At 39.1% G+C, this 26,020-nt stretch overlaps 2 protein-coding genes across 14 annotated transcripts in view; one reads left to right on the top strand and one right to left on the bottom strand.

Annotated features, from left to right (window-relative positions):
* Positions 1–23,842, top strand: part of LOC118206696 (two pore calcium channel protein 1-like) — a 134,099-nt gene extending 110,257 nt beyond the window's left edge. For 4 of the 8 annotated variants that reach the window (XM_035379676.1, XM_035379675.1, XM_035379682.1 and 1 more), the window contains exons 22-28: positions 1,326–1,462; positions 1,739–1,785; positions 12,303–12,371; positions 12,463–12,559; positions 14,140–14,279; positions 14,662–14,742; positions 22,782–23,842. In XM_035379676.1, coding sequence (XP_035235567.1) covers positions 1,326–1,462; positions 1,739–1,785; positions 12,303–12,371; positions 12,463–12,559; positions 14,140–14,279; positions 14,662–14,742; positions 22,782–22,889 — 679 coding nt within the window. In that variant the 3' untranslated portion in view covers positions 22,890–23,842. Of the gene's footprint in view, positions 1–1,325; positions 1,463–1,738; positions 1,786–12,302; positions 12,372–12,462; positions 12,560–14,139; positions 14,280–14,661; positions 14,743–15,140; positions 15,809–22,201; positions 22,331–22,781 lie in introns of those variants that run through there. The other 4 variants (XR_004761229.1, XM_035379679.1, XM_035379677.1 and 1 more) reach the window with 4 other exon arrangements.
* Positions 23,843–23,894: 52 nt separating this feature from the next.
* Positions 23,895–26,020, bottom strand: part of slc8b1 (solute carrier family 8 member B1) — a 55,999-nt gene continuing 53,873 nt past the window's right edge. For all 6 annotated transcript variants that reach the window (XM_035379685.1, XM_035379686.1, XM_035379684.1 and 3 more), the window contains 2 exons: positions 25,783–25,847; positions 23,895–25,513 (listed from right to left, as the gene is read on the bottom strand). In XM_035379685.1, the coding sequence (XP_035235576.1) occupies positions 25,316–25,513; positions 25,783–25,847 (263 nt within the window). In that variant the 3' untranslated portion in view covers positions 23,895–25,315. The remainder of the gene's footprint in view (positions 25,514–25,782; positions 25,848–26,020) is intronic.

Genomic DNA, 26,020 nt, shown 5'->3' with positions numbered 1-26,020 from the left:
CTCTTGAAATAGAGTCTCAGCTAAATGTCTAAAATGTAAATGTAAACCAAATAAGGGGTATATGATGTAATAGGGTTCATTACTGCAGACTACTATGTTCTATTTGCACTGCACCATGGATATCAGTTTTCCAATATAGTCAGTAGAGGGCGATACCATGAACTGTGTTGTGAATGCCATGGATTTTGTTGATCAGTGGGAAGGGAGCATTAAATGAAGGCAATGTATTTTAGCCCCATCCCCTCTTTAATATTCATAGACATGTGAGCTTTAGGACAGCACTCATTGGACAATACCCTTTTGGAACAAAGCTGTATTCACAAACCCCAAAAACACTTGCACATATATACTTTATAAGGCAAGGAAGGTAATGGCTAAGTGAATTCAGACCAGATGAAAATGTGCAAAAATGACTGAAAAAATGACCTGGAAAAAACACATGAAAATACAAGGCTAATTTTTACTTAAATTACTGAGTTTTAAATTTCTGGGTGGTCAGGAAAACTAGTCTGTACTCATTCAAGTACCCTACTTCACTGTGTCACATGCTGTTTATGTTCAGAAGATTGTCCTTACAAAAAATGGCACTTGATTAATCTTCTGAAATACTTCAGATTAGAATATTCCATGGAAATACAAGATTCCAATATCAGATTTTCCTGAAATGTTGTGCAGGAATTTTCTATACAGGAAGGGATATGTGATGCATATTTAAGATTTGGGTCACAGATACTATTTGAGAAAAGTGCCAATTCTTAAGCATTTTTATTTAATAATGTGTATGCCTTTTTTGTACAACAGTATATTCATTTTATGTACCTAATTGAACTAACTTAAATGCCACTGCTTATAAAGGGTTCAGTATAAATCCTAATCCTAGTCGCTGCCCAGTACCGTGGTCCTGAAAGATTGCAAAGCATATTATTTGCATGAGTAGTGCTAACATAATGATGACAGGCCATTCAGCCCAGCAATACTTGCCATTTTCTTAACTAAATTGTACCTAGTGCTCTGATTACCTACAGGTAGATAGTATTTAGCACTGTATTTAAACTTCTTAATTATTCAAACTTCCTAATTATTACTCACATTTTTCATACAGTGATGTTTTTGATGTTCATAATTTGCATGAAGAACTTAATGAGCTTATCCTAAACACTGACTGACTCAGTTTATCTTTTTTATTTATTGTGAAATTATTGATTAGAAAGGGTTTAGATGTCCCTGGATCAGTTTGTGGGGACATTTTTTACAAAGCGTGTAAATGTAAGTTATTGTCTCTGTTTCAAATTTATGGATGTATCTATTTATGTGGTCCATCCTAGTTTATTCTTAACCTACTCTAGCACCAGCACAGTGGCCGATTCCTACAGACAGATCAACATCACCGTGGGCAACCGCACCTTTTTGGATGAGGGCTACTACTATCTCAACAACTTCAACAACATCCTTAGTAGTTTTGGTAAAACTCTCTCAAAATCACATATAGAGCTTAAGAAAATATCTGATGCACTATTTATTTCTGTCTAATTCAAGCATTTTTTAAAACTATGAATGCAGTTATAAACACAGGCATAAACTGTTAACCAAGCTTTCTTAGCATTATTATAGTGCTTCAGATTCTGTAAGTTCTTGTACTTTGATTCCAATCAATATTTAGGTTGATTTCTCATTCATTTTAGACTTTCTGAAAGCCATCTGTATTTCTTTATAAGAATCCCAATCTCTTTTATTTCAGTTACGTTGTTTGAGCTGACGGTTGTCAATAACTGGTATATCACAATGGTAAGTAGTATAACGGTTTTTGTTCCCTGTTCATTTCCTAAATTCTGGTGCTTCCTAATTTTGTAGCGTTTTCAGGCTCGTCACATTTAGTAAGCTTGTTTCAGAAATGTATTCGTTTACCTTCTTGTCACAGGTCATTTTGACAAATATGAAAGAGGGAATTTCCCTATTAACTGATAATTACTGTCCATTTTTAGGAGGTGGTCTTGGCACGGTTGCTATTGATGGGTCTGACCAGTGTGAAAGCAATAGCTCCGAGACCAGAAAACGAACCAAAAACTGACAAGCTTAGTGTTTTCGCGTGATTGCCATCACATTTACAAAGTTACATTTTGGATAGTTTGCAGGCAAAAATGATTTCACAGGGATTAACGTTTCAAAGCGGAGAGACATGGGGCATGCATTGCTATTAGGTAACGCCAGCAATCATCAGGGGCCCTGCTGTATATGAAGCACAGTTATCCCAGTGCAGCTGTGAAACAAACAAATTAAGGCAATTTCTGAAATTAATCATCAAAAATCATTCAAAAATCATCATGCACAAACAACAAGAAAAAAAATTAAGTATTGCCCTTGAGGCAGAGTAACTTAAAGTTACAATCTCGAAGATTTCCGTTTCGTTCTCTTTGGCGGTACCAATGGCGAGAAGCGGTAATTGCAGGTGTGTTTTTGGACCTCACTTCCCATAGATCCAACTGGATCCAACCAGTGTCGCCTGTGTGACGTCAGTCAGTTGGCATGCCAACTATAACACTTACTATTTACTGAATAAAAAACGGTTGTTATAAAAGTAAGGTTATGTACATACTCATTCATTGTCTAACATTAGGCTATCTTAAGATGTCTTTACATGCCGAGCCGGGTTAAAATGCCGTAGCAAACCTAGGGTAGAATTAGTGATGATCAATTTCTGCAAACGTTCTTTATCCACCTTTTGCCCGGTATGAACTGCGGAGAAGGATTCGCTGTGGCTCGTGCAATTATGTATCTCGTGCACAATAAGCAGTCTTTTTCGTGAATGATTGTTGTGTGGTATTTTTGAAACAACTGCCTTGTTTCTGGTTTTGCTAGCTAAACTGTTCGAGAATAAAGCTGAGCTGGGTGTTAAATTAGCAATCAGAACAAGAAGAATAAAACAAAAACAAAGGAGATTTCATCAAAAAGGGCATCAAGGCTGAAGGAACATATGAGGAAGCGTAATAAAATAATAACAATGCTAATCCATACTGGCGTATTCTTTTATTTAGTTTCCTCCTGCGTGACGTCTTCAGAAATCAGACCGACCTCGCAAACGGCTCTGCTCCACATACCCCGGCTTTATTCCGATCATTATAATATATTGATGAACTCGATGGCAATGTAAATAACGGGAACGTTAAGGCCAGTTCAGATCAATGATTCGCAACGAGGCAAAATGGTTTTAGAATGTTGCAGAGAAAATTGCAGCGGTGTGAACTGGCTAGTAGCAGAGCCGTTGCCTGCCCTGAGGTTTTAAAAGACCGACCTTGTCAAATCGCCAAGTGCAGTTTTAGAACGTTTACAATCAGACATCTTGGACAAGATGTTGCATCCAGTCTCGTTGCGAATCATTGATCTGAACTGGCCTTTAGTTAGCTACACTGCAACATTGCAACAAGGTAGCATTGCATTCGAGAGACGGTTTGCGAGGTCGGTACCGGTCGGTAGCGTTAGCTAGCGTTTTTTCTAATTGTTAGCTGACATTAGATTGTGTTAATTACATTAGCTAGCTAGCTAACGCAACGTTACCTGATATGAGAGATGTATACTGTGCGCAACGTTGTCTAAACTAATGTTGTCTTTCTTGACATGGTCCGGTAGCTAGCGTTAGCTGTGCAAATAGCTATGTAATTTAGTAAAGTTACATTGCCATTAAATGTAATACGAAATCAACATCAACAAATAATATGATCTCTCATGTTACACAAAAACTTTTTAGGGTTCCATAACTCCCCCCACCCCCCCTTTCTCTGTTATTGTAACGCATGCAGACACTGGAAAAAACAGTACTCACACAAGTGAGTTGAAGAGCGTGCCTGTTGCGTTAGTTCCGCCTACCCTCTCAGGCGGACCAACCACTGATGGGTGATGGAAAACGCGTCACTAACTATGCGCCGCTTGTGATTTTTTCCCGGGGATGTCGCCACAGACACTTTAGTTAGCTAGCTAGCTAATGTAATTAACACAATCTAATGTCAGCTAACAATTAGAAAAAACACTAGCTAATGCTACCGACCGGTACCGACCTCGCAAACCGTCTCTCGAATGCAATGCTACCTTGTTGCAGCGTTGCAATGTAGCTAACTAAAGGCCAGTTCAGATCAATGATTCACAACGAGACTGGATGCAACTTGCAAAATTCCAAGACGTCTGATTGTAAACGTTCTAAAACTGCACTTGGCGATATGACAAGGTGGGTCTTTTGAGACCCTAGACAACGGCTTCAGAGGCTCTGCAACTAACCAGTTCACACCGCTGCAATTTTCTCTGCAACATTCTAAAACCGTTTTGTCTCGTTGCGAATCATTGATCTTAACTGGCCTTAACGTTCCCGTTATTTACATTGCCATCAAGTTCATCAATATATAAGCCGGGGTATAGGTGGAGCAGACCCGGGTCTGATTTCTTCATACTTGATGAGGTGGAAGGATACATATGAAGGAATGAGAGACCATTCCTCTATACAAAATCTCTCCAGATCATTCAGAATGTTTGGTATTTCCTTGTGGACTCACCCCACAGGTTTTCAATGGGGTTTAGGTCCATTGAAAAGCTGTGGTCAGTTGTGAGTATTTCAGTATCATTGGATCATTGTCTTGCTGGAAATACAACTACAAATCAGTTTAGATTTTTCAGATTTCAGATTTTTTTCAGATTTTTATATATTTGATATTTGATGGAGTCCTTGATGTCATGTATCCTAACAAGGTTCCCCGGGGCTTAACGACCCCACAACATCACAGATACACCACCAACAGTTTGGATTAGATTCTATTCTGCAAGACCATGCCTCTGGTGTTTGTTGCCAAAAAGCTCTATTTTTGACTAATCTGACCACAGAATCCTGTTCCAGTCAAACTTCCAGTGACGTTTATCAAACTCCAGACGCTTACATTTGTGGTTTGATGACAGCAAAGGCAATTTTTCCAAATAGCTTGTTGGCATGGAGGTGGCATCTAATTGTAGTCTTTGAGACTTGGTGACTACAAGATGCATGGAACTTCTGCAATTCTCTAGCCGTGACCATATAAGATTTTACCTCTTATAAACTGCTCATTGTGTGTGGGGGTAAAATACACTTGTATCCTCTTCAAGGCAGGTTAATCACTGCTCCAGTTGTTTGAAACTTAATTATTGCCCTAATAGTGGAGATATTTTCAGACATTTAACCATTTTTACAACCATTTTCTGATTTCTGAATGTCAAGAACTTTTTGTCTCATTTAATTTCTGGATTCTCTGCTCATCCGTGTAAGAGTGTTTGACCGACATGTCACCTCATATTTAGACCCCAGTGAAACAGGAAGTCATGGACGACCACTTAAGAGTTCTTAAAGATTCAAGTGTGCTTAAAAAAGTAAAATATGAATGGAAATATACATTTAGATTTTGTTCCTAAGAATTTCTAGGAGTGCCAATAGTTGTGACATGTTTTTGAGAACATGATGTTTATTTTCTTAGAAAGAATTTTAACTCAGTTGAAGGTTATATTATTCTCATATTTTGAATGTAAGATTAAGCTAATAAACAACTAAGACATTTTTTTCATAGTATTTTTTGCTCATCTTCACCTAGGGGTGCTCATCTTTACCAAGTCACTTCCCCTGTTAGCTAGTTCAATGCAAGACATGTGATGTTTAATTACTTACAAACTCTGAAATTGTGGTACATTAGCAGTGAATACAGTTGCAACTGCAATATTCTAGGAACATAAAAAAGACATTTACCATTTAAAAAAGGAAAGCATATAATGAATAATTTCATAAGTAGCTAGCTAGCGGGTGACTGACCATTATGTATTTTACAATAACCACAAAGCATGTATCATTTGCCAAATCCACAGTTATGCAAGTTATACAACTACTCCGTAATCTAAAGCATGTGGCTTTTGACTACTGCCAATGGCAGGTAACAAAATGACATCCCAGAGACGTCCCTTGAGCGTTCTCAAATGACGCTGAGATGTTGCAAACAAACAGGCTCTTGACATCCCCAGGGAATTTTTGTTTGGATTTCATTATGTTACTCAAGACCAGTGGCGATTTAAGAGTGAATATAATTTGAAAAATTATAGTGGGGCAAACATTGGGATGGCAGGTATGCCATCCTGTGAAGTTACGCCTTGGCGGGGCAGCATGCCCCATACCTATACAGCACTGAGAGTTTGCCACTTTTCCTACAGAAATAACCACACTTATCACAGACTCTCAGACCTTAAAAACATTCATTTCTGTGCCTTCTGACCACATTTCAACAGACAGAATTCACAAACAACTTCACATGTCCACACAATAAAGCCCCAAACCTGGGGGATTTTGTGTTGTTTCTTCTTCTTGTCCTTCTCCTCCTCCTTCTCCTTTTTCTCCTCCTCCTCCTCTCCCCCCTGCCCGATTACATCATTACAATTCTGCAAGCCCACAAACAATGTCTCCCCATTGGACATTTACCTGCACCAGTCAGTCATTTATCTACACCAGCCAACCAAAATGTCACATACTGTACACACACAAAATGTACTTTTATCTTTTTACACAAGAAAATTTCCTGTCAACATAGCTCATTTATTGATTTTCTTAAAAAGTTGCAACAGCTGACCACTTTGGCATTTCTACTGACTACCTCTTTACTTGGCTACTGTAGAAAACATTATTATCAGCAAATGCAACATTTCTACATTCATGTTACCTTGTCCTGTTCTCTACCCACATACAAACAATCCCTACGTCTGTTGTGTCTGCAACACCCCATTAAAAACATTCCATTTAAAAACATGACTCATCCATAATTATAACTACTAGTAGTCTAAGTGAAAAAAGTACATTTGTACAACAGTTTTTCTATGCAATTTCACATGTTCCTTGAATACCTGTATATACAGTCACTCACTAATACCATCTGTTTTATATTCCTCATGTCGCTCTAGGTCAGTGTAATTTATTTGTACTAAAGTCTGTGATCATGTCAAACTTCACCTAAATTCCCATTCTGCAGAAAACATTTTTTTTAACTACTCAGTTAAATAATTTGTGGTAATTTTTTTGGTAATACTGTTCTTTTCTGATTTATATATATTTGTGTTATCACTTTCTCATAATAGACACATTGCAAAAAGAAATGACATCTGAAGAAAAACACATTTTCAACATAAAAAATGCCAAGTTACTCACACATACAAAGCACTATACGTTATTGACTCTTATGAACTTGACAAGCAACCATAAGCATATCTTTTCTGGTGTGTAAGTGTTCATCAGCTGTTGAAAACATTCATTTAAATGAAGTGTTTTTCCATGGGCCAATTTGTGATACTTCGATGTGACGCTGAAAGGTTGGAATGACCACAATGTGTTCCGAAGATAAGAAGAGAGAACACAGGGTCAAGTTACCTGAAAGAATTTAGGAAGCATTGGGTAGCAGCATTGCTTTGGAATACAGCATGTTTAATTTGTGTTAGGTAAGATAGCCAATATTGTTTATTGTAACGTAAAAAAAATTATTATTTATTTTAGCCAATGTCTGTGCTAACCTCACTATACACTTGATCCCTCCGTTCTGCTACCTCAGGACGCCTAGCACCTCCCCCTCTTCGCACCTGCACTTCCAGAACACGTCTCCTGTCTGTTCTGGCCCCACGATGGTGGAATGACCTCCCTGTGGAGGTCAGAACAGCTGAGACACTGACCCATTTCAAACGACGACTGAAGACTCACCTCTTCAGGCTGCACCTCTCCCCATCCCTCCCTTCCCCCCTGTAAATGACTAAACTTAGGGTTGTAACTAGGCAGCTGTTTCGTAGGTGACTTAGGTGCATTAACTGTCTTAACGACTACTTGTATTTTTTCCATAGATTGCGTTGTTGCCGTTCTCGTTGTTAGTGTTAATCAGTTTAACCATCAGGGTCCAAGTTGAACTATGCAGTTGTTCCCTGCACTTGGACCGGTACTTCTCTCTAGGGGTTTCGTCATACTTGTTCCTGGTTATGGTTATACACTTTGTTGTACGTCACTCTGGATAAGAGCGTCTGCCAAATGCCTGTAATGTAATGTAATGTAATGTAATTTAGGACATGACCAAGGACACAACTGAGCATGTCTGCTGAGCGAAAAAATTGTACTTCCTGATGTGCTCCCCATAGGTTTATGTTGGCGTCACTGTCTCTACATTTTATATACTCTAAGCTGGCACATGGCATGTGGAAGGCTGTCACACTTGGAAAGTGGCATTATCGTCATGGATTTTGATGCTCCTGAGCCCATTTGGTAATTTGGTGACTCGGTGCACCGAAGTGGGAAGAGAAGCACTTGTAATCGGTTCTGTTGTTCCTCTCCCCACAAACCACACAATTCTGTTTCAGACGCACATGGGCTTTATTGTGCATACAAATAAAGGTACAAACAAATAACCCATACACGATAGGAGAAGGGAACACAATATGTAGTTCCCGTGTGCGTCTCATTCCAGCCCCCTGTCTCGCAGCCGACAGAAGCAGATAAAGTTGTCAATTACTGTAATTGTCAACATCTGTGGTAGCAGGCCAGCTACCACTCCATCTCCGCCTGCAGTTGGTGCCCTAACCACACCACCCCTCCACAGCACTGTTGGGGGTGTGTTAGTGAAGAAGAATCAGCCCACTGCAATTTTTTGGTATCAGTGTCTGCGATTTGCGCCTGCACTGTCCACCTGCTCAGACCTAATTCTAGGAGGCAATTCTCTGCCCTGCATATGGGGAGTTGCTCATTTCAGGGCTTTCCTAAGCAAGGCACACATGTTCATAACCTAATCAAAAGCCCATTTTTGTGGATCATATGCTGTCCAATTTCATTATATCTATATGACTTTATGATATAAATCCCCCAACCAGGGAAAATGCACTCTTTGCATTTATTGTTCATTGTCTTTTTTATAATTTTAATTCCCATGTTTTTTTATGTTTTTAATTGGTTATGCCTGTTCTTCTACTGCATTGTGGTCCCAGGGGGTATTGTATTCTGTTGTCTTTTTTTACACTTGTATGAGAAGAATGACAGTAAATGCAACTTGAACAGTCTTTTCATTTTAATTTTGTGACTAGTTTAAATGATAGCTACATGCAAGTTACATGCATTAATTGTGTTAGTGATCTTCTCCCAAGCTTATTTAACATTATCTGCTCTTGGCAGTCAGCTTAAGGTGCCATAGATTCTTCCACAATAGCCTCGTTTCCACCGCAGGGACCAAGGTCTAAATTAAGTTCCGGGGACTTTATTTTACCCCAAAAAAACGTCCCTGCTTGGGGGGGTAGTACTTTCCAAAAGTACCGGAACTTTTGGCGTGGGGCGCAAGCGCTGAATATTTCTGATTGGTCGACTACTCGCAGTATTTTATTTCAACCGCCATTTTTTAAAAAATCTGCAGTCGCAAACTTTATTATTTTCATAATAATAACTTGAATTCAAACTTGTATGTTATGGGGCGCAGTAGCCTATTTTTGGTTATAGCCTGCCAGCGTCTTGGAAAAGATGAGAAATTAAGATCGAGGATTATAACGTGTGCTCTTCTGTTCTTTTCTTGCTTTAGTATTCGTTTTATAAAATGTAAAGCATTTGTGATGGGACAGCATATTACCTACCAACACATTCAAACGGTTTAAAACCTTGCTGAATATTTTCTTCCGGATTTTCTTTGTTAGCCCGTTATAATTGACTCAAAACAGTTATGTGAGGTATGCGGTATTCCTGCGTAATTTACATTGGTGATACAGTAAAAGCAAACTGGAAATCACCTTCGCAATTTTTGTCAGGGTAAAATAACGGGTTAATTCTAGTAATCGTCCCTTTTGCTTTTTCAGACTGCCATAATTTTACTCTGCGATTCTTCAATTCCACAAAAAGACCAGGAAGATTATGGACTAATTTATGGTGCATGGTTCGCATCTGGAGGGCACACTTCGCTGCTCCGCTAGCAGTAACTTTGAAGGAAAGCAAACGGTGGCTGTACCACTGCAATATTTAATTTTAATTTTCACGCAAGTCCGAGTTTTCATTCTATTTATTCTTGTCATTTTGCAATTAACCTATATGGAACTGACGATGAGAGTCGAAATAATCAATTCAACAGCAAATTGTTTACGACATGTGCATGTTTTCTGCTGTTGTTACCAGTTATTTGTAGGATGTGAATGCATTCTGTCACCTCGGATGTCAAGACATGAAAGTGAATGTTTGCATGAAAACATAATGAATGTGTTTGAGAGGATATATAAAACAGTTACAATCTGACTATTGGCCTGTTATATCCTATATGTTGCATAACAACGGTCCAAGTCGAACTACCAACGAGAGTTTTGCTTGACAACGGTAAAATATGCCCAAACGGCCGCGGAAGAATATTTCAATTTCAGGTGATTAAGTCGAGAAAAATCAATAAATACTGAAGTAACCATATGTAGTCATTGTTGGTAACCCGTTGTATAAGTGGAATAAACCCCTCTCCGGGCTGTCCCGGTTATTAGAAAATAATGTAGGCTACTACGGTGGTAGTATAGGGTTACAGAAGAAATCATAGGACAGATGGACCGACGACGACGTCGCTTTTTCATACGTCAGTGGACTAATTTGCCTAATGTTCGTGGGTCTTTAGACCGCGGTGGAAACGCAGACAACAATAGGCTGAAGGAACCTTTTAGTTCCTTGAAAAGTAGTTCCTGGGACTAAAAGTTCTGGGTACTTTGGGTGGAAACGCGGCTAATGACTCCGCACTAGGGCTGTCACTTTAGATTGATAATCAAACTTCATACAAAATCGTTCTAACCTTGGAAAAATTTAAAATGTCAAATGTGTAACGAAATGTTCTAAGTTGCAATCCTAGGTTGACTAGGTGAAATAAGTAGCCCAGCTGCACTGTGCACTCATCTGTGTTGCACTTCATGCTAGCATTCAATATTAATCATTTCGCGCACATGACAAATTTACCCAATCCTTCCCCATTTAGGCTGTAATCTATTTAAAGCTTTATAACTCCAGATGTGAGCATTACATAGACTTCTATTTTTCTTCTTACTAGAAAAATGGCTTAAATGAAGCAAGGCATTTGTACCATTTGCAATACTAACTTAGATTAGTTTATATTCATAATTTAGGAAGAAATAGTGTCACAAATGCAATTGTCTAGGCAAGAAATCAGAAATGAATTTGCTCTTTTTTAGTTTGCATTGAAATACTGAGAGATCTGATATATAAAACAGGTTAAACTGTACATGCCCTGGATCAAAAACTCCTTGACCACAAGTGTGTAAAATCTAAGGGTGGATACGCAGAAACACTAAAGATCTATGAAGCAAAAAGTAAACCTATGTACCCAGTGACTCCAAATCTATCCAAAATATATAAATTATGCATTGCTGTAAATCACAACACAATCATGTATTTATCTATAAATCAACTGTTTTTACTAAAGAAACTCATTTTAACATCATTTTCAAGTAGGAATTACAAGCCTTCCATCAGTACAGTGGTCTAAAATATCTAGGGGTCCAGAGACATATCGCAAATCTCTCCAAAAATGAATTAAATGCTTTTTGTCTGTATAAAGCATATGTGCCCTTTATGAAGCTTTAAAATGAAACATTGATATCAATTATAAAATAATGCAAAAACATTGTGACACAATGTGGTACAGTACCTAAATGTGTAATCAATGACTCTCGTATGTTTTTCTGTATATAATGTTTTCTTGTATGGGGATGGGACGACATTAAAACAATATTAAACCATCCACCACGTTTTGGAAACGTTCCAGCTTCACGTCATATCCGGTGCATGAAACACAAACGCTACTGAGCTTAATGACTTGGCTACCAACAAAGGCTTACGTGACAGTGTAAAATATCCTCATTATAAAATACCACTAACCTATTTAAATACACTTAAGTTCAAAAACAACATATTACCAAAATATTTTGAGCAGTAACACTTGCATATCGAGGAAAAAAATCTTATCTGTGTTCAGTAGATAGAGACAGAGATAGAGAATCAATGTTGTCACTCTCCTCTTCTGACTTTGTCCAGAAAAGTGTATCAGCTCGGTCTATCAGCTATGAGTGGTCTATCAAGATAGAACACATAGTTTCTGTTTTTAACACATAGTTTGGTTGCAGGAGCAAAATCTCATCTAAATTTTTTGCTCTTGCTTGTTCTCTTCTCTACTGGTTGGTTCTGCTGTGAAGAAGAGTTTAAGTTGAGTCCTTTCAGAAGCTGTAAGTGTTAAGGATTCTTCTGACTGTTGGTCCTGTTGCCTCCTCAGGAAGGTGTTACATCACAGACTACCCACTGGAGCCGCCTGTACTTTATGACCTTCTACATTGTCACCATGGTGAGGCTATCCAGAGTCCTTATTTGTGAGCAGCAATCTTGTTCTGTTTGTGTAGGTATCTGACAGCCAGCTGGTATTATTTCCCACTCAGGTTGTGATGACCATCATCGTGGCCTTCATTTTGGATGCCTTTGTCTTTCGGATGAACTACAGTCGCAAGAACAAAGAACCAGTGGGCGACCCAGAGGGTGTGTGTGTGTGTGTGTGTGCATGAGTGCACAAAGTGTGGTCTATGACTAAAAGCTAGGGTCCTCCTTTCAATCATTATCTTACAGGGGTCCCCATAGACACTTCAACCGCACAGTCCAGTGACTAATCATAAAATTGAGTTTCTAATTGAGACATTTATAAAAATGATTAGTTCATCTACAGGTAATATGGGGAGAGTCAGAGGATGGACAGTGAACAAGGATGGATGTTTAAATACTATGAAAAGCACGTCAGGAAAAGCATGAAATAAAGTCTGAGATCAACACTTAGGGAGGATCATCTATCAGCAGTGGAAAAGACTGCCTTGAGCCATGACAATGTCATTCAAGATTTAACAGATGTGTTCTTAAGTGCAAATATTCCATTGGAAAATGTGAACAATACCAAATTGTGTGCATTTTTAAACAAGCATGTAATTATTGGGGGTGGGGGATAGAGGCATTTCTGTCTGCTCGACAGCAGACCACTCCTTTGCATAGAAGAGATATTCAAGAACTGATTGAAACAATAGACAGCATATTTGTGGTTACGGACAAAACAACAGAAGGCAAAGACAATTATGTTTTATCTATTTTATTGGAGTATAATAGAAGCAAGGTCTGCTTTATTATGAACCATGTAAAACCAAATGGAGAAGTTGGCATTCTGCTGTTGAAGTACCATTTGAAGTACGTCCGTTTGTATACCAGATTTGTGGAAATGGAGTTACATATCACACCAAACACCATTGTGCTGACAGAGCTCATTGAGAAATAAGGGTTTGGAAACACAGCTCTTGGTAATCGCTGAAAATAGCAAAATTCTCATTGACATGATTGGGGGGCTTGAACGTTATGACATCATCTTGCCACAGGTTGAGGGTTTTGTCTCCACCGGGAGTTTTTTTTTTTTTTACCTTGTGCTTGCTAATTGGGGGTTCAGGCCTGGTGTTTGCTCTGCGCTTTTTGCTCTGCCTCTTGCCTTGCTTCTCTGTAAAGCGTCTTTGTGACCGTTCTCCGTAAAAAGCGCTATACAAATACAATTGAATTGAATTGAACATCAGAATCCATGAAACCTATAACAAAATTGAACAACTTAAAAATGAATATTGTGCTCTTGCTCAGCAGATGCACAGCACAGACAAACCAACCCTGACTGCAAACTATTTTATTATTACTAATATGACATATAACTGCTCTCCTTTTTAATGTGAGCATTTCCCACTGCTTTTAGCAAAAGCTAACATGCCCCTGCCTGTACAGCATTTAAAAATACTTCAGCATGTCCATGGTAGTAAGGAATCAAACTGAATTTTACGCGAATGTCACTTGTGAACCTCGCCAACTATTGTCATCTGTGCTTAATGTGTATCAATTACTTTATCAACTTAGATGATTGAGGTGGTGCAAATGGGATAATTGTTTGAGAAGTGACCTCTAGATTCCAGTTGACTTAAATACCATGCAAGAAAACAAGTGGAGGTGGCCCTACTAATATATTATACCATATAGAATGGGGGATTTGTATATTACATACTGGTGTTTCTACGACAAGTGGATGACAATATCTGATTTCACAGATGAAAATGGCATAGTGTTTGAGGCTGAAGTATCCCGAGACGAAGCTTTGGCCACATTGGAGCTGTACAAACAGACCTGTCCTGGTGGCACCAATCTCAACTCTCTGCAGGGGGTGTTACTGAGCATGGAGCAAAGTGGGGTAGGTACAATCAACCTGCATTCAATCAACATCATAAAAAATGAACATTTTTTCTACAATTTTGAAAATTTATTTTTGTGCATCACTGAAACTAGATAAACTGCCTATATAAATTTTAATTGTGAGGTAAACCCCAGAGTCTAATGGGCCTCTTCTAAATATCAAAACATACCTTCTCAAAAACACCTGTCCTATATGTCATCAGCCAGTCTGATGCACAGTGAATGACCCAATTGTCTTTTGCATAGCATTGGAAGTGTTAATGCATTGGCTGTCCAGGACCAAAGTTGAGCATTCCTAATCAATGCTCTGGCAGTTGGGTGGTCAAGGGATTATTTCCTTTGATTTGCAACTCACTTTATTCATCTTTGGCACTCTGCAGCATTCCACGCTTGTGTTCCTAGGCAGACGATCACGTACAAAAAGTGATCTAAGTATGAAGATGTATGAAGAGGAAATCCAGGTGAGCACTGTGATCCAACTGGAATGGCTGCCATTCTTCAGGGAGGGAACTTGACAGGAACAAGTGTAAAATGTTTAATTGCCATAGTACAGTCAAATGTGATGGATAACAGCATGAGAAAGTTGTGCATGTTAACAACCACGTTTACATGCACACTATATTCTGAATAATGGTTCTAATACTGATTTGGGTCATATTCAGAATATGGCATTTACATGCAACATGAGAGAATAACCCAATCTGTTTTCTGCATACACGGTTAGGTGAACATTCTGTTTAGGTCTTTTAGTCAGTGCTAAAGAACGACATCCTAGTAACTCCTCCATGTGCATGAAGTATTTATAATTTGCTGGATGTGAACCTCTGGTACTGTTTTATTTCTTCACCTGAAAATTAAGGTTGTCAAGGCTGCTGGATGTCTCGCTTGGATCGAATCCGGACCGTAGGGCGATGCGCATTTGGGGATCGTGTCGACCGGGGTATGGGAGGGTTCAGTCAAATAGGGGTCCACGTTCATTGCTATCTAGCGATTCCCCACTGGTTGATTGGACATGTACTTCATGCTAAAGCCGCATATGAAAGATCTTCCTCCAACTCCACTCTATGTGAATTTAACTTTAGTCTGTGATGTGAAAAGAAGCAGCTGATGAAATGATGTTTCAGAAGAAAACTGTGGATGTCTGCACTCTTAAATCGGCAGTGACGTTCACACGTATGCAGCTGCAACTGTGATGATGGCAAATACAGACTGGGGTGGGAATTTGATGTGCTTATGCCCACATTGAGCACCAAATAAAAAATTTAAAAAATTGGGCTATCAACATTAATGCATTAAGTCATTCAATGAATTTAAAATGATTAATGCATGAAACTTTTTTTATGCAATTAATCAAATTTTCTTATTTTATTGATTTTCTTAGTGACAACGGTCAATTTGACCGCTGTGGCGTTTCTACTGTATCTACTTAACCCCTTTGCACATATGCCAAATCTGGCCAATCCTTGCCCATTTAGGGGGGTACCCTATTTATAGCTTTATAACTCCAGGTATGAGCATCACAGAGACTTGAAAAATGGCTTAAATGAAGCAAGACATTTGTACCATTACAGATTAACTTAGATTAGTTTATATTCGTAAATTATGAAGAAATAAAGTGCCACAAATGCAATTGTGTAGGCAAAGAAAGCAAAAATGAATTTGCTTTTTTAGTTTACAATGAAATACTGAGACCAGGTTAAACCATACATGTTCTGGATCAAAAACCCCTTGACAACTAGTGCGTAAAATCTAATGGTGGATATGTAGAACTGCTAAAGCAAAAAGTAAGCAGTGTACCCAGTGTATGCATTGCTGTAAATCACAACATAATCATGTATTTCACTACAAATCAACTATTTTGACTTAAGAAACTCACTGTTGCATCATTTTCAAGTGGGAATTAAAAGCTTTCCGTCAGTACAGTGGTCTATAATAGGTAGGGGTCCAGAATCGTATCCAAAATCTCTCCAAAAATGAATAAAATTTATAAAGCATATAAATATACCTCGGAAAGAGCAGCCAAAGCATTTCTAAAGGTGTGTTTATGGCAGAAAGTTTAGAGAACGTGTATAGCTAATGTGCTATCGAGATGAAAAATGAGCTGCTAGTTGCTAGAATTTTAGTTAAAACTGTTTAGTTAAACAGCTATTTATTGAACTGTTTAGTTAGCAGGAGTGCTGTGAAATATTATTCACTTCAAAGCATTTGAAATTTTTATTATTATGCACAACGTGAAAACACAAAGGTAATCATCCTTAGCTAGCGAACCTCACAACTGTTAGCTAACAACTAGCAAGCAAGCTATTTAGCTGTACCCACAGTTTTGTGTCTGTGGTTCTGGAGAAAAAAATGAAACAAGTGAAGTTTTACCTTGAAAAAATCTTTCCAATATAATGCATGGGGTTAATATCAGTATTTGAGTGGAAGTATTTTATTTTTGTTGTCAAAAATCAAATGGGGAAACTGACGTTTTGAGCGAAAATCATTGATAACACTTGAGAGCAACATTACATCTGGTGCTGAGGTTGAGAACCGAAAGCTGGCCCCTGGATTCCTATGGGAGCCGCTGATTTGCGCATGAAGACTGCCATGTTTGACTGTGGGGCTTTTGGCACCACAGCATGCACACTGATTACCTAAACGTGAATGATGACTGTAAACCGGTAAACACTGAGCAATGACGTTAACCCACGGGGGTTCGCTCTGAGAAAGCTTTCAAATTGTCTGATGTTTGTGTGACTTTGTGTGTTCGTGTGCTGCATAGCTACAGGATTTTTTGGAAGAAAACAAGTGACTCATTATGACAAGGCCATTTCTCATGTGGTTTCTAACATTTCTGCAAGATAACGTAATAAATAAGGCAGTCAGTATTTTTATAGAAGATTTCGGCGACACTTGACTATACATTACATTAGTTAAGTATGTGCGTACTTATGGAGCTAGCAAGACTGAAATGCAGTGAGAAGTTGTGGTTTGCTAGCTAACTAAATAACTATCATCAAAAGTTCCCCATGTTAGCTATCAAGCTTTCTTACTAGCCCCAGCCAGCTAGCTAGATGGTAGAACAGTAGTACTGTAGCTAGCTAACTTTTCTGAACAATACAAACATTCAGTAGCACTCGACTGTAACATAAGTAATTATAGAGTAATTACTCTAGAGTATGTAATTTTCTTGTATGGGGATGAGACGACATGAAAACAATATTCAACCGTCCACCACATTTTGGCAGTGTTCCAACTTTCACGCCATATCTGGTGCATGAAACACAAAAATTACTGAGCTACTAACGAACACTTACATTAGTGTGAAATATCCTAATTATAAAATATCACTAACCTATTTAAAGACACTCAATTAAAAAAAATAATGTATATAACCGAAATATTTTGAGCAGTAATACTTACATAACGATGGGGAAATGTTATCTGTGTTCAGTAGATAGACAGAGACAGTAAATCAATCCTGCCGTTCTCTCCTGTTCTGTCTTACTTCAGAAAACGATGTCAGCTAGGTCTATCAGCAAACATATGGCTTAGCTATGCTCAGAGAAGTCCTCAATAATAATAATATTTTCCAATAAATTATGAAAATCATTGATGACATTTTGTTGGGTGCAGTGTCTTTTATTGCCACAGAGTGAATGCGTAAGTGAATGGAATTATGAGAAAACTTTTGGTTATGTTGAGCTATAAAATACTATTCCAAAAGCAAAATTAGACATGTTATATATCGTTAGAAAGCTTATTCTGTCACCTATTGGATTGATTAATTGTTGATCAAGCCAGACTGTAGTAAAAAGGGTGACAACACTGTAAACAACGTGTGGTATTACGCACAGCTATTTTGGAAGGTATCACAAATGCACGTATATTTCCCAAACTGATTATCCAAGACAATATATGACCAGTCAGTCTCAAAAGGGACATCTCTACGCGTAAAACCAATGGTATGGTTGTATATTTATTCAAAATTTAGTCCCAGCGCAAGCGAGTCTTTGCAAGGGTCAGTTTGGAAAAGAACTGCTCATAGCAGCAAGTCGTCCCGAACACAGATGCAAACTTCAATGCATGTCTCCTCAGCAAGGGAAAATCATTGGCGCTCACATAAAGTTTATAGAACTCAAGCAGGGGGAGGTTGTAGTACCTAGCTTTGAGCTCATCGTTGCTTTACAGCTTGATAATTTTGTGCTGTAAGCTGTCGGGCACATGAGCTGGTTCGACGTTAAAGGGTGTAGCAAAGATGTTTAACTCCTGTTGTTTACTTGTTTAAAACCGCTCGCCAAATTTCAAAAATTGAGTTTTGCACACTCACCCCCATATTCCGATGTCGTCGCAGGCTTTTGTCACTGCAGAGTCGGGAAATGCACAGTGTTCCCCTTTTCCAGTTGCACTTGCCACAGCTTCAATTTCGCCTCAAATGATTTCACGTTTGATATCAGAAAACTGAGAAGCTAGTTGGGGCCTTGCAGTTTCACGTTAAGTTCAGATAGATAGCGCGTAATGTCAACCATGAAGGCTAAATCACACAGCTATGTGCTATCGCTGAGTTCCGTGACAGGTTTCCCCTTCGTCTCCATGAATTTTTTGGCCTCATCCCGCAATTCATAAAACCTCTTGAGCATGTTCCCTCGGCTCAGCCATCGAACTTTGCAATAGTACACCAGATCCCCGTACTCTGATTCAAGTTTCTTCAGTAGCTCCTTAAACTGGCGGCTGTTTAGCTCTCTCTCTTGATAAAGTTTATGCATGGCACTACTGTTGACATCACGTTGTTGAATCGCAGGGACTGCGCACACAGATCCTCCTGTTGAATAATGCAATGGCATATAATTAAATCAGTTGGATCAAGACTGAGACGATTAATTTCTTTTTTGATAAATGCAATTAACCCTTCTTGCAAGCCAACCATAGCTAGGGCTCCATCTGTCGGCCACTTGTCAAATGGTAGCTCAAGCTTGTTCATTGCCGAAACAACTTTCTCAAACACATCCTCACCTCTAGTTGTGTCATACATGACCTCTAAAGACAGAAGTTCCTCTCACACTTCAAAGTCGGTGGTAATCCCACAAACGAAAATGGCCAGTTGGGCGGTGCTGGTGATGTCCGTTGTTTCATCACAAGCCAGAGAGAAAAATTTGAAGTCACTTGCTGAGCTTTTCAGCGTTTTTTCAATATCTTGTGCAATGTCAGTAATTCGATCTGACATGGTTCTTTGAGACAAACTAACACTCTGAAACAATTTAACTTTGTCTGGAACTAGTAACTCTGCAGTATCAACGATACACTCTTTTACGAACTCTCCCTCTGCATGAGGCCTCAGCTTTTTGGCTATTAGCTCACTCACCACATAACTTGCCCTAGTTGCATTGTATTCCTCACGACGAGGTCTCGTGAAAGCGGGTTATTGTGCATCCAAACCCCGCCGGAGAGCTTTGATTTCATCCAGTCGCATTTGTCCTCGCAACTCCTTGAGTTTTGCATGTTTCGTGCTGTAATGACGCTTCAAATTGGCCTTCTTCATTACAGCTATCGCATCCCCACAAACCAGGCACACAGGCTTGCCTTCTACTTCAACAAAAAAATAATCGTTTGTCCATTTTTCTTGGAAAGCTCAACATTCCCCATCAATTTTTCTCCTTTGCAGTAGCCATTTTAAAGAAGGGGACGAAATGTAATGTAGCCTAACTAGCAACCTTCGTGCTCGCAAAACACAACCAATCACAATTAAATTCAAACTTTACATTTAGTGTTGATAGCCCAATCAGGACTGTCAGTTCCACTGGCTGGCTGCAGTTTATACGGTCTATGTTAGAAAATAAAAGTAGCCTGAACGGCGTCGGCAATATTTTTTTGTTTTTTGTCTAACCTATTGATGAAATTGCATTCATGAAATCACCTCACGGGCCTGATCCAATGGCCCGGAGGCCTGAGGTTCCCCACCCCAGTCTTAGGGCTATTGTTGGGTTTATCTTGTTGCTATGATGGAATACGATTTTTTATTTTTTGCCATTTTTCTCCCATTCCCCGTGTGAATCACGGTCCTGGTTGATGCGCTATCCTTCTGTTGGTCTGGGGAGGGTGTAGACTACCACATGCCTCCTCCGATACATGTGGAGTCGCCAACCGCTTCTTTTCACCTGACAGCGAGGAGTTTCACTGGGAGAGCGTAACGCGTGCGGAGGTTCACGCTATCTCCCCCAGATCCCCTCCCTGCTCAACAGGCGCCCGACCAACCAGTAGGAGTCGCTAATGCAATGATCAGGACTCATACCCTCACCGGCTTCCCACCCGCGAACACTGTCAATTGTGTTCGTAGGAACGTCTGACCAAGCTGGCTGGAAGTACCACTACCGGGGATGGAACCCAGGTCTCTGCGGTGGTAGGCTGGTGCTTACACCTCTACACTACCCAGACGGCCTCGGAATACGATTTTTGAGTGGTGAAAGAATATTTTTATGAATGCCCAGATAGACAATATTGAAACAAAAGTATTTCTGTTTTCAACTCATACTTTAGTTGCAAGAGCAATGAATGTCTGAGTTGAACAATCTAGGCATGCCGGCGTGCCAACCACTAGGGGGTTTGTGCTAAGTGGTTAAAACGATTATGATTAAGCTGAAGATCGTGGAATGTTTCAGTGATCCTTGATAATTAAGATTAAAATTAGGCAGAAAGGAAAAACTGCATTAGCCACATTGCCTACACTGTTTGCAGTCATAATTACAGTGCTGCCATAAGTCACCTGTGACAAATGAATTAATTCATTCTTAAATTAATCTGGCCTGCTAGCATCCCCTACACAACAGGATTATAAAACCAAGAGCCTAAGGCTGAAACGCATAGGTTCCCTTCATGTTTCCCCATGGCATGCTGCAATATTAATAAAAGGTATTTTAAAACATAAGAAGAACTTCTGAAGAAGAGTGCCTTGGAATAATAGCCTGTTAAGTATTTATTGTCCTGTTCTTTTAAATGCAATATTATTCAATATGCTGATTGGTTAAGAATGCTGCAACATGTCAGCTAAACTTAATCAGAGTTATTCCATAAACATTGTTCAGTGTTGGTACATTTGTGATATGCACATTTTGTCAAAATGCTTGTTTATGCTGCTTACAACTGTACCCATTGTTCAGGCTCGAACTCGGGATACACCTTTTTAGGTAGCTAACTCCGGGACAGCGTGTGAAGCTGGTATTTCTACAGAAATCACTTAATAGCTGAGCTTAATTTATTCATAAAATGGCAGGCCTATAGTTTCCCATAGTAGCTAGTCCTGTTTCCTTGTACCGTACACATTTAATTAGGGCCTTTTATTGTTTTGGCCGATTCCATCATAGCCTACATGAACAACATTCAGTAGAATGTGCTTTGCTATCTCTGTACATAGGCACTCTAATAAGCTGTTGGTGCACATCGACATGAAATCTCAATAGTTAGGTTTTGTATGATTATCGTTTTCATCTGCGAAGATAAGATTTGGTTGGCTGTGTGAGTATAGCTCATTTTTCCTGTCTGATGATGCTGAAAAGTTAGGAGCTCGTTGATGTCAGGTTTAATGACATAAATTGTTTGATGTGGTCCAAAAATAGTTTTCTCAATATTGTAGCATTGTTTGCAATCTGTGAATGCAGGTGCTTTTTTCAGATACATAAGTGCATTGTTGTCAATCTTGCCGAAATGAAAACGTTTAATTATCATCCATGGAGAACGGGGATGGGCTTCCCATGATTGGGCATGTGATCAAGGATACAACTGAGCATGTCTACTGATCGATGGTTCTGATGTGCTCCCCATAGGTTTCTTTTGGCATTGCTGTCTCTGCACATATTATATACTCTAAGAAATGAACAACGACGCGGTATGTTTGTGGCCGTGTTCAAAACTGTATACTTGTTCTGTGTTCTCATGTTCCTGCAGGGACATGCCTCCAGGTATACTTGCAAGACTACACTGTGCTAGAACATGTAATTCCGTTCGATTTGGAAAGTACGTCACCACTACTGACCCCTAACCTTAGCAGGAAAGACATCAACTCTACAAAAATCTGTAAATAAACTGTACTTACAATTGTACAAGAAATCCTCCTTCTGTCATCCATTTTCTTGGTTTAATAAAAAAAAAAGTCTTGTTCGCCCTCAAATACAGAGGAAAAAGCAATGGCTACAGGGAAGGGAAAGCATGGAAAAGTTTGCATTGAGTAAACCGGAAGTTTAAGAGGGTCTTTGTTTGATGTGTATGCACAGCAGCATTTGTTATTGTTGTCAGTTTGAAACAGTCCATAAAAAATATCTCAAAAAATCTATATATTTTTAAAACTACATCTGAGGAACTATGCCTTCAACAGTATGAGCCACGCAGCAGCCTTTGCTATTCTTAAGTGGTTGAAATAAATATAAACTCTAAAGTCTCAACTGAAGTAGCACATTTGCACATATCACAGTGGATCTAATTTTGTGGGAATACGTGGTAACACAGTGTGTCATTTACATTCTTCTAGGAGTGGTATGAGGAGTACGCACGAGAGCTCGCTACAGCCTTACCAGCAACCAGAGGCACTGATGAACTGCCCTGCCCAGGAGTCAGCCTACCAGGATGTACAGCATAGCACCATGAACTAACCCCCCCAACACCCACCACCACCACCATCTTAATACTTTGCAAACAGTTCTGCAAACATGATTTGCAGTTGTGGTCTGCGCCGAAATCCATAATCAGCGAGTCCTGTCAGTATACATGTTAGAGGATGATTGAGTGTTCAAGCCTGATGGGGAGTTGAGGTAACAATATGGCCATGCATTCCTGCTAGTTGAGTAACACTGCTTGGATATTTTCTGTTTTTACTTCTTGCTATGTAGGCTGATTTTTTACCCTCATGAAAAGCAGAGGCAGGGGAGGGTGGAAGCCATGATTTGCCTGTGTCAGGACATTGTGCTTAAGGACTTTCAGGTAATGCTTGAAGACAAATCATGGGTTTGCTCTAGGTCAATAACTTTCAAAGCACAGCCAGGGTGAGCTGCAAAGTGGTTCGTCTTTGTAAAGACTACATGCTGCAGAAACAGGCTAACTTACAAATTGTAATTTGATGCATTTCAAACTTTCATTGTCTCTTATTTCCACTTTGGCTGGGGAGTATTGGGAAAGTATTTCAGTTTGCATTCCATCTCAATTCTACAATAATACTCCTTTACCTGAGGTATATGTGTAGTAGTGGAACAGATTGTTGTACCCCAGCTTCTCATTAACTTGACTACAGAAGGTGGTACATCTGTTGGAAATACTGCAGGTCCATTGACTCTCCTCTACTGTCTGCATCCATCTTGCTTCTTATTAATGGACTTCAAAAACATGCACAACACCTACAACTGATATTTATTCATCTTTGGTGCTGATTTTACAGCAGGTAGCACCAACGTCTCAGCCAACAAAATCCACAAGAACATGATAATGAAACAATGTACTGGTTTTAAGAATAATCAATTTTTTTAACTTTTCACTTGTTATTCTGTAAGTGTATGCTGTATTTGTTTATTAAATATTAAGAATACATTTTAACACCAAGTGCGGCTTGAGTTCTTTTGTCACATTTTCTGAATGGAAAACCAAGTAGATATCGACATGGGGGGGATAACTTTATTTAAAAGTCTTCCATTAAGAAAAGATATGCAAATAGATGCACAAATATACTAAAACGAATACACTAATACACACACATGAATAAGAAAAGTATCAGTGAAAACTGACCATTATTTTGACCAGGGTGATTTTGGAGTAACAGTGCCATTTTGTTTTCAACAATTTAACCATGGTTGTGAGCTCTTAACTGTTATGGAGCTAATTTAACATGAACAAAATCATTGGCTTTCCCTTGAGTTTTTATCAATATGTTATATTATGTAAAATCTTAATGCTACATCTCCATTAAGCTAATAAACTGAGGCGTCTACACCCATGAAAATCAATTGCTTTCCCTTTGAATAAACAATGCAACTGTAAATGTACATGTACCAATCACTTGCTAGCGCACAATTCCTAGAACAGTGATGACCCAAAATGGTTGCTGAAGAACTTCACTTGTGTAATATACACATATTTATTGAAACCTATAAACATACTGGAATTAATAGTGAATGCTCATTTTCCATGATGGAACAGTTTAAAGGAGCTTCATGAGTCGCGTACATTCACTCCGACCAATAATGTATGAGGAGTCAATATTTGTTTTTGTTTTTGCAAAACTGAAAAGACAGGCCTTACTGCAAGTTCTGTCTCCATGGTACATCTCATGCCTATAATAAATGTTTTTTCATGTTTTTTCCTTCGTGTGGTGTGCACAAAAGTTTGAAGACCATACCTCTGGTTGCACCTGACTATGATTCACTCCTCAGAAAATGCATAAGTACACAGGGAATGACTGGCTCTTATGTAGTGTTTTGTGTTTCAATGAGAAAAATTCACCTGTGCACTAGGAGCTGTTCATTGGCAGGTTATATCCGTAAAATCAACCTACAGGCTGATCTTTTGAAAGGAATAGAAAATAAGTGGGTACACACAATCCCCCTCCCCTCCCTCAACAGCAGACAAATGCAAATTACTTCAATATACAGTCTCATCATAGTGTACTATAGTGATAACTTTTATTTAATGGCACAACAGAAAGGAGCTTGCTTCTGTTTTATAGAGATGAAATCAAGCCCAATATGAACTGTGAACCATCGGCAAAGATCAGTCCTACATGACTACTTAAAGATTTGCCAGCCAAAAGGCATTGAAAGGAATCTCATCAACCCTTTATTGAATTGGAATAGCATGCACGTATGATCCACAACTCTTCTAAACCAGCAGAACCCTCAACCCCATGTTTTTGTAATTTACCTGAATAACTTTTCAGCCGAGAGAGCCTGTATTCTTGGAGCTACTCCAGTCAAGGGCACTTTTGGCTATGAACTGATTACAAGCTCCTTTTCAATTAAGAGAAATGGCTTGAGCTGGTGTTTCTGTGATAGTGGGTGCCTTTTGGCCCCCTCTGATTTGTCACACCCCTCTGATGTGGAGCTTTCCAAACTCAGTAAGCAGTGCTACCACAAGGAAAAAAATATAGAAGAGCAGGAGGAAGACACCATAGGCCCGTCCCAGGTGGAAGCGCTGTAGGGGGACCAGCACGAAGGAGAGTACCAGGCTGAGGCCCAGCGCCCCAGCCAACACCCACCCCAGCAGCCCCTCTAATTCCAGCTGTCAAGGCAAGCAAAGGAGGGCACAATTCAACAGCCTCACATCCTCTACATCTCTTAATCATGTCCAAATACTATACACACAAGAATCTTTAGATCCACTTGAATTCTTTGTCATTTTTCTATAGCATTTTTATATTCATTAATATTTTGTATACACTTAGATGTTGCTCTTGGGCACTGTGTTTTAGAGTAATATCATTGTCATCAAAAACAACAACTTTAATTTGTATGCATGTTCAGTTGTGTTTGTGGATGTTGGGGTCTTACCATGAGGACCGGATGGTGGTTAAATAACTGCAGCAGGCACCCCAGCCCAACACCAAAGAGCATGTCTGAGAACGACCAGTCAAGTGGACTTATATTTGTTCAAACGTTTTAAAAATACATTTTTCTTCAAAGTGATTGAAATCCTTCATAAAGATGAGCAAAAAAGGCTGCATAAAATAAGCAATAGATTTAAGCCATGCACACTGAACCTCTTTCAGAATAACCTTCCATTAGTAGA

This window comes from Anguilla anguilla, chromosome 10 (assembly GCF_013347855.1).
Source record: "Anguilla anguilla isolate fAngAng1 chromosome 10, fAngAng1.pri, whole genome shotgun sequence".
NCBI classification, from domain to species: domain Eukaryota; kingdom Metazoa; phylum Chordata; class Actinopteri; order Anguilliformes; family Anguillidae; genus Anguilla; species Anguilla anguilla.
The sequence above is the reverse complement of the archived record's forward strand: the minus strand, read 5'-3'. Positions and strand labels throughout refer to the sequence as shown.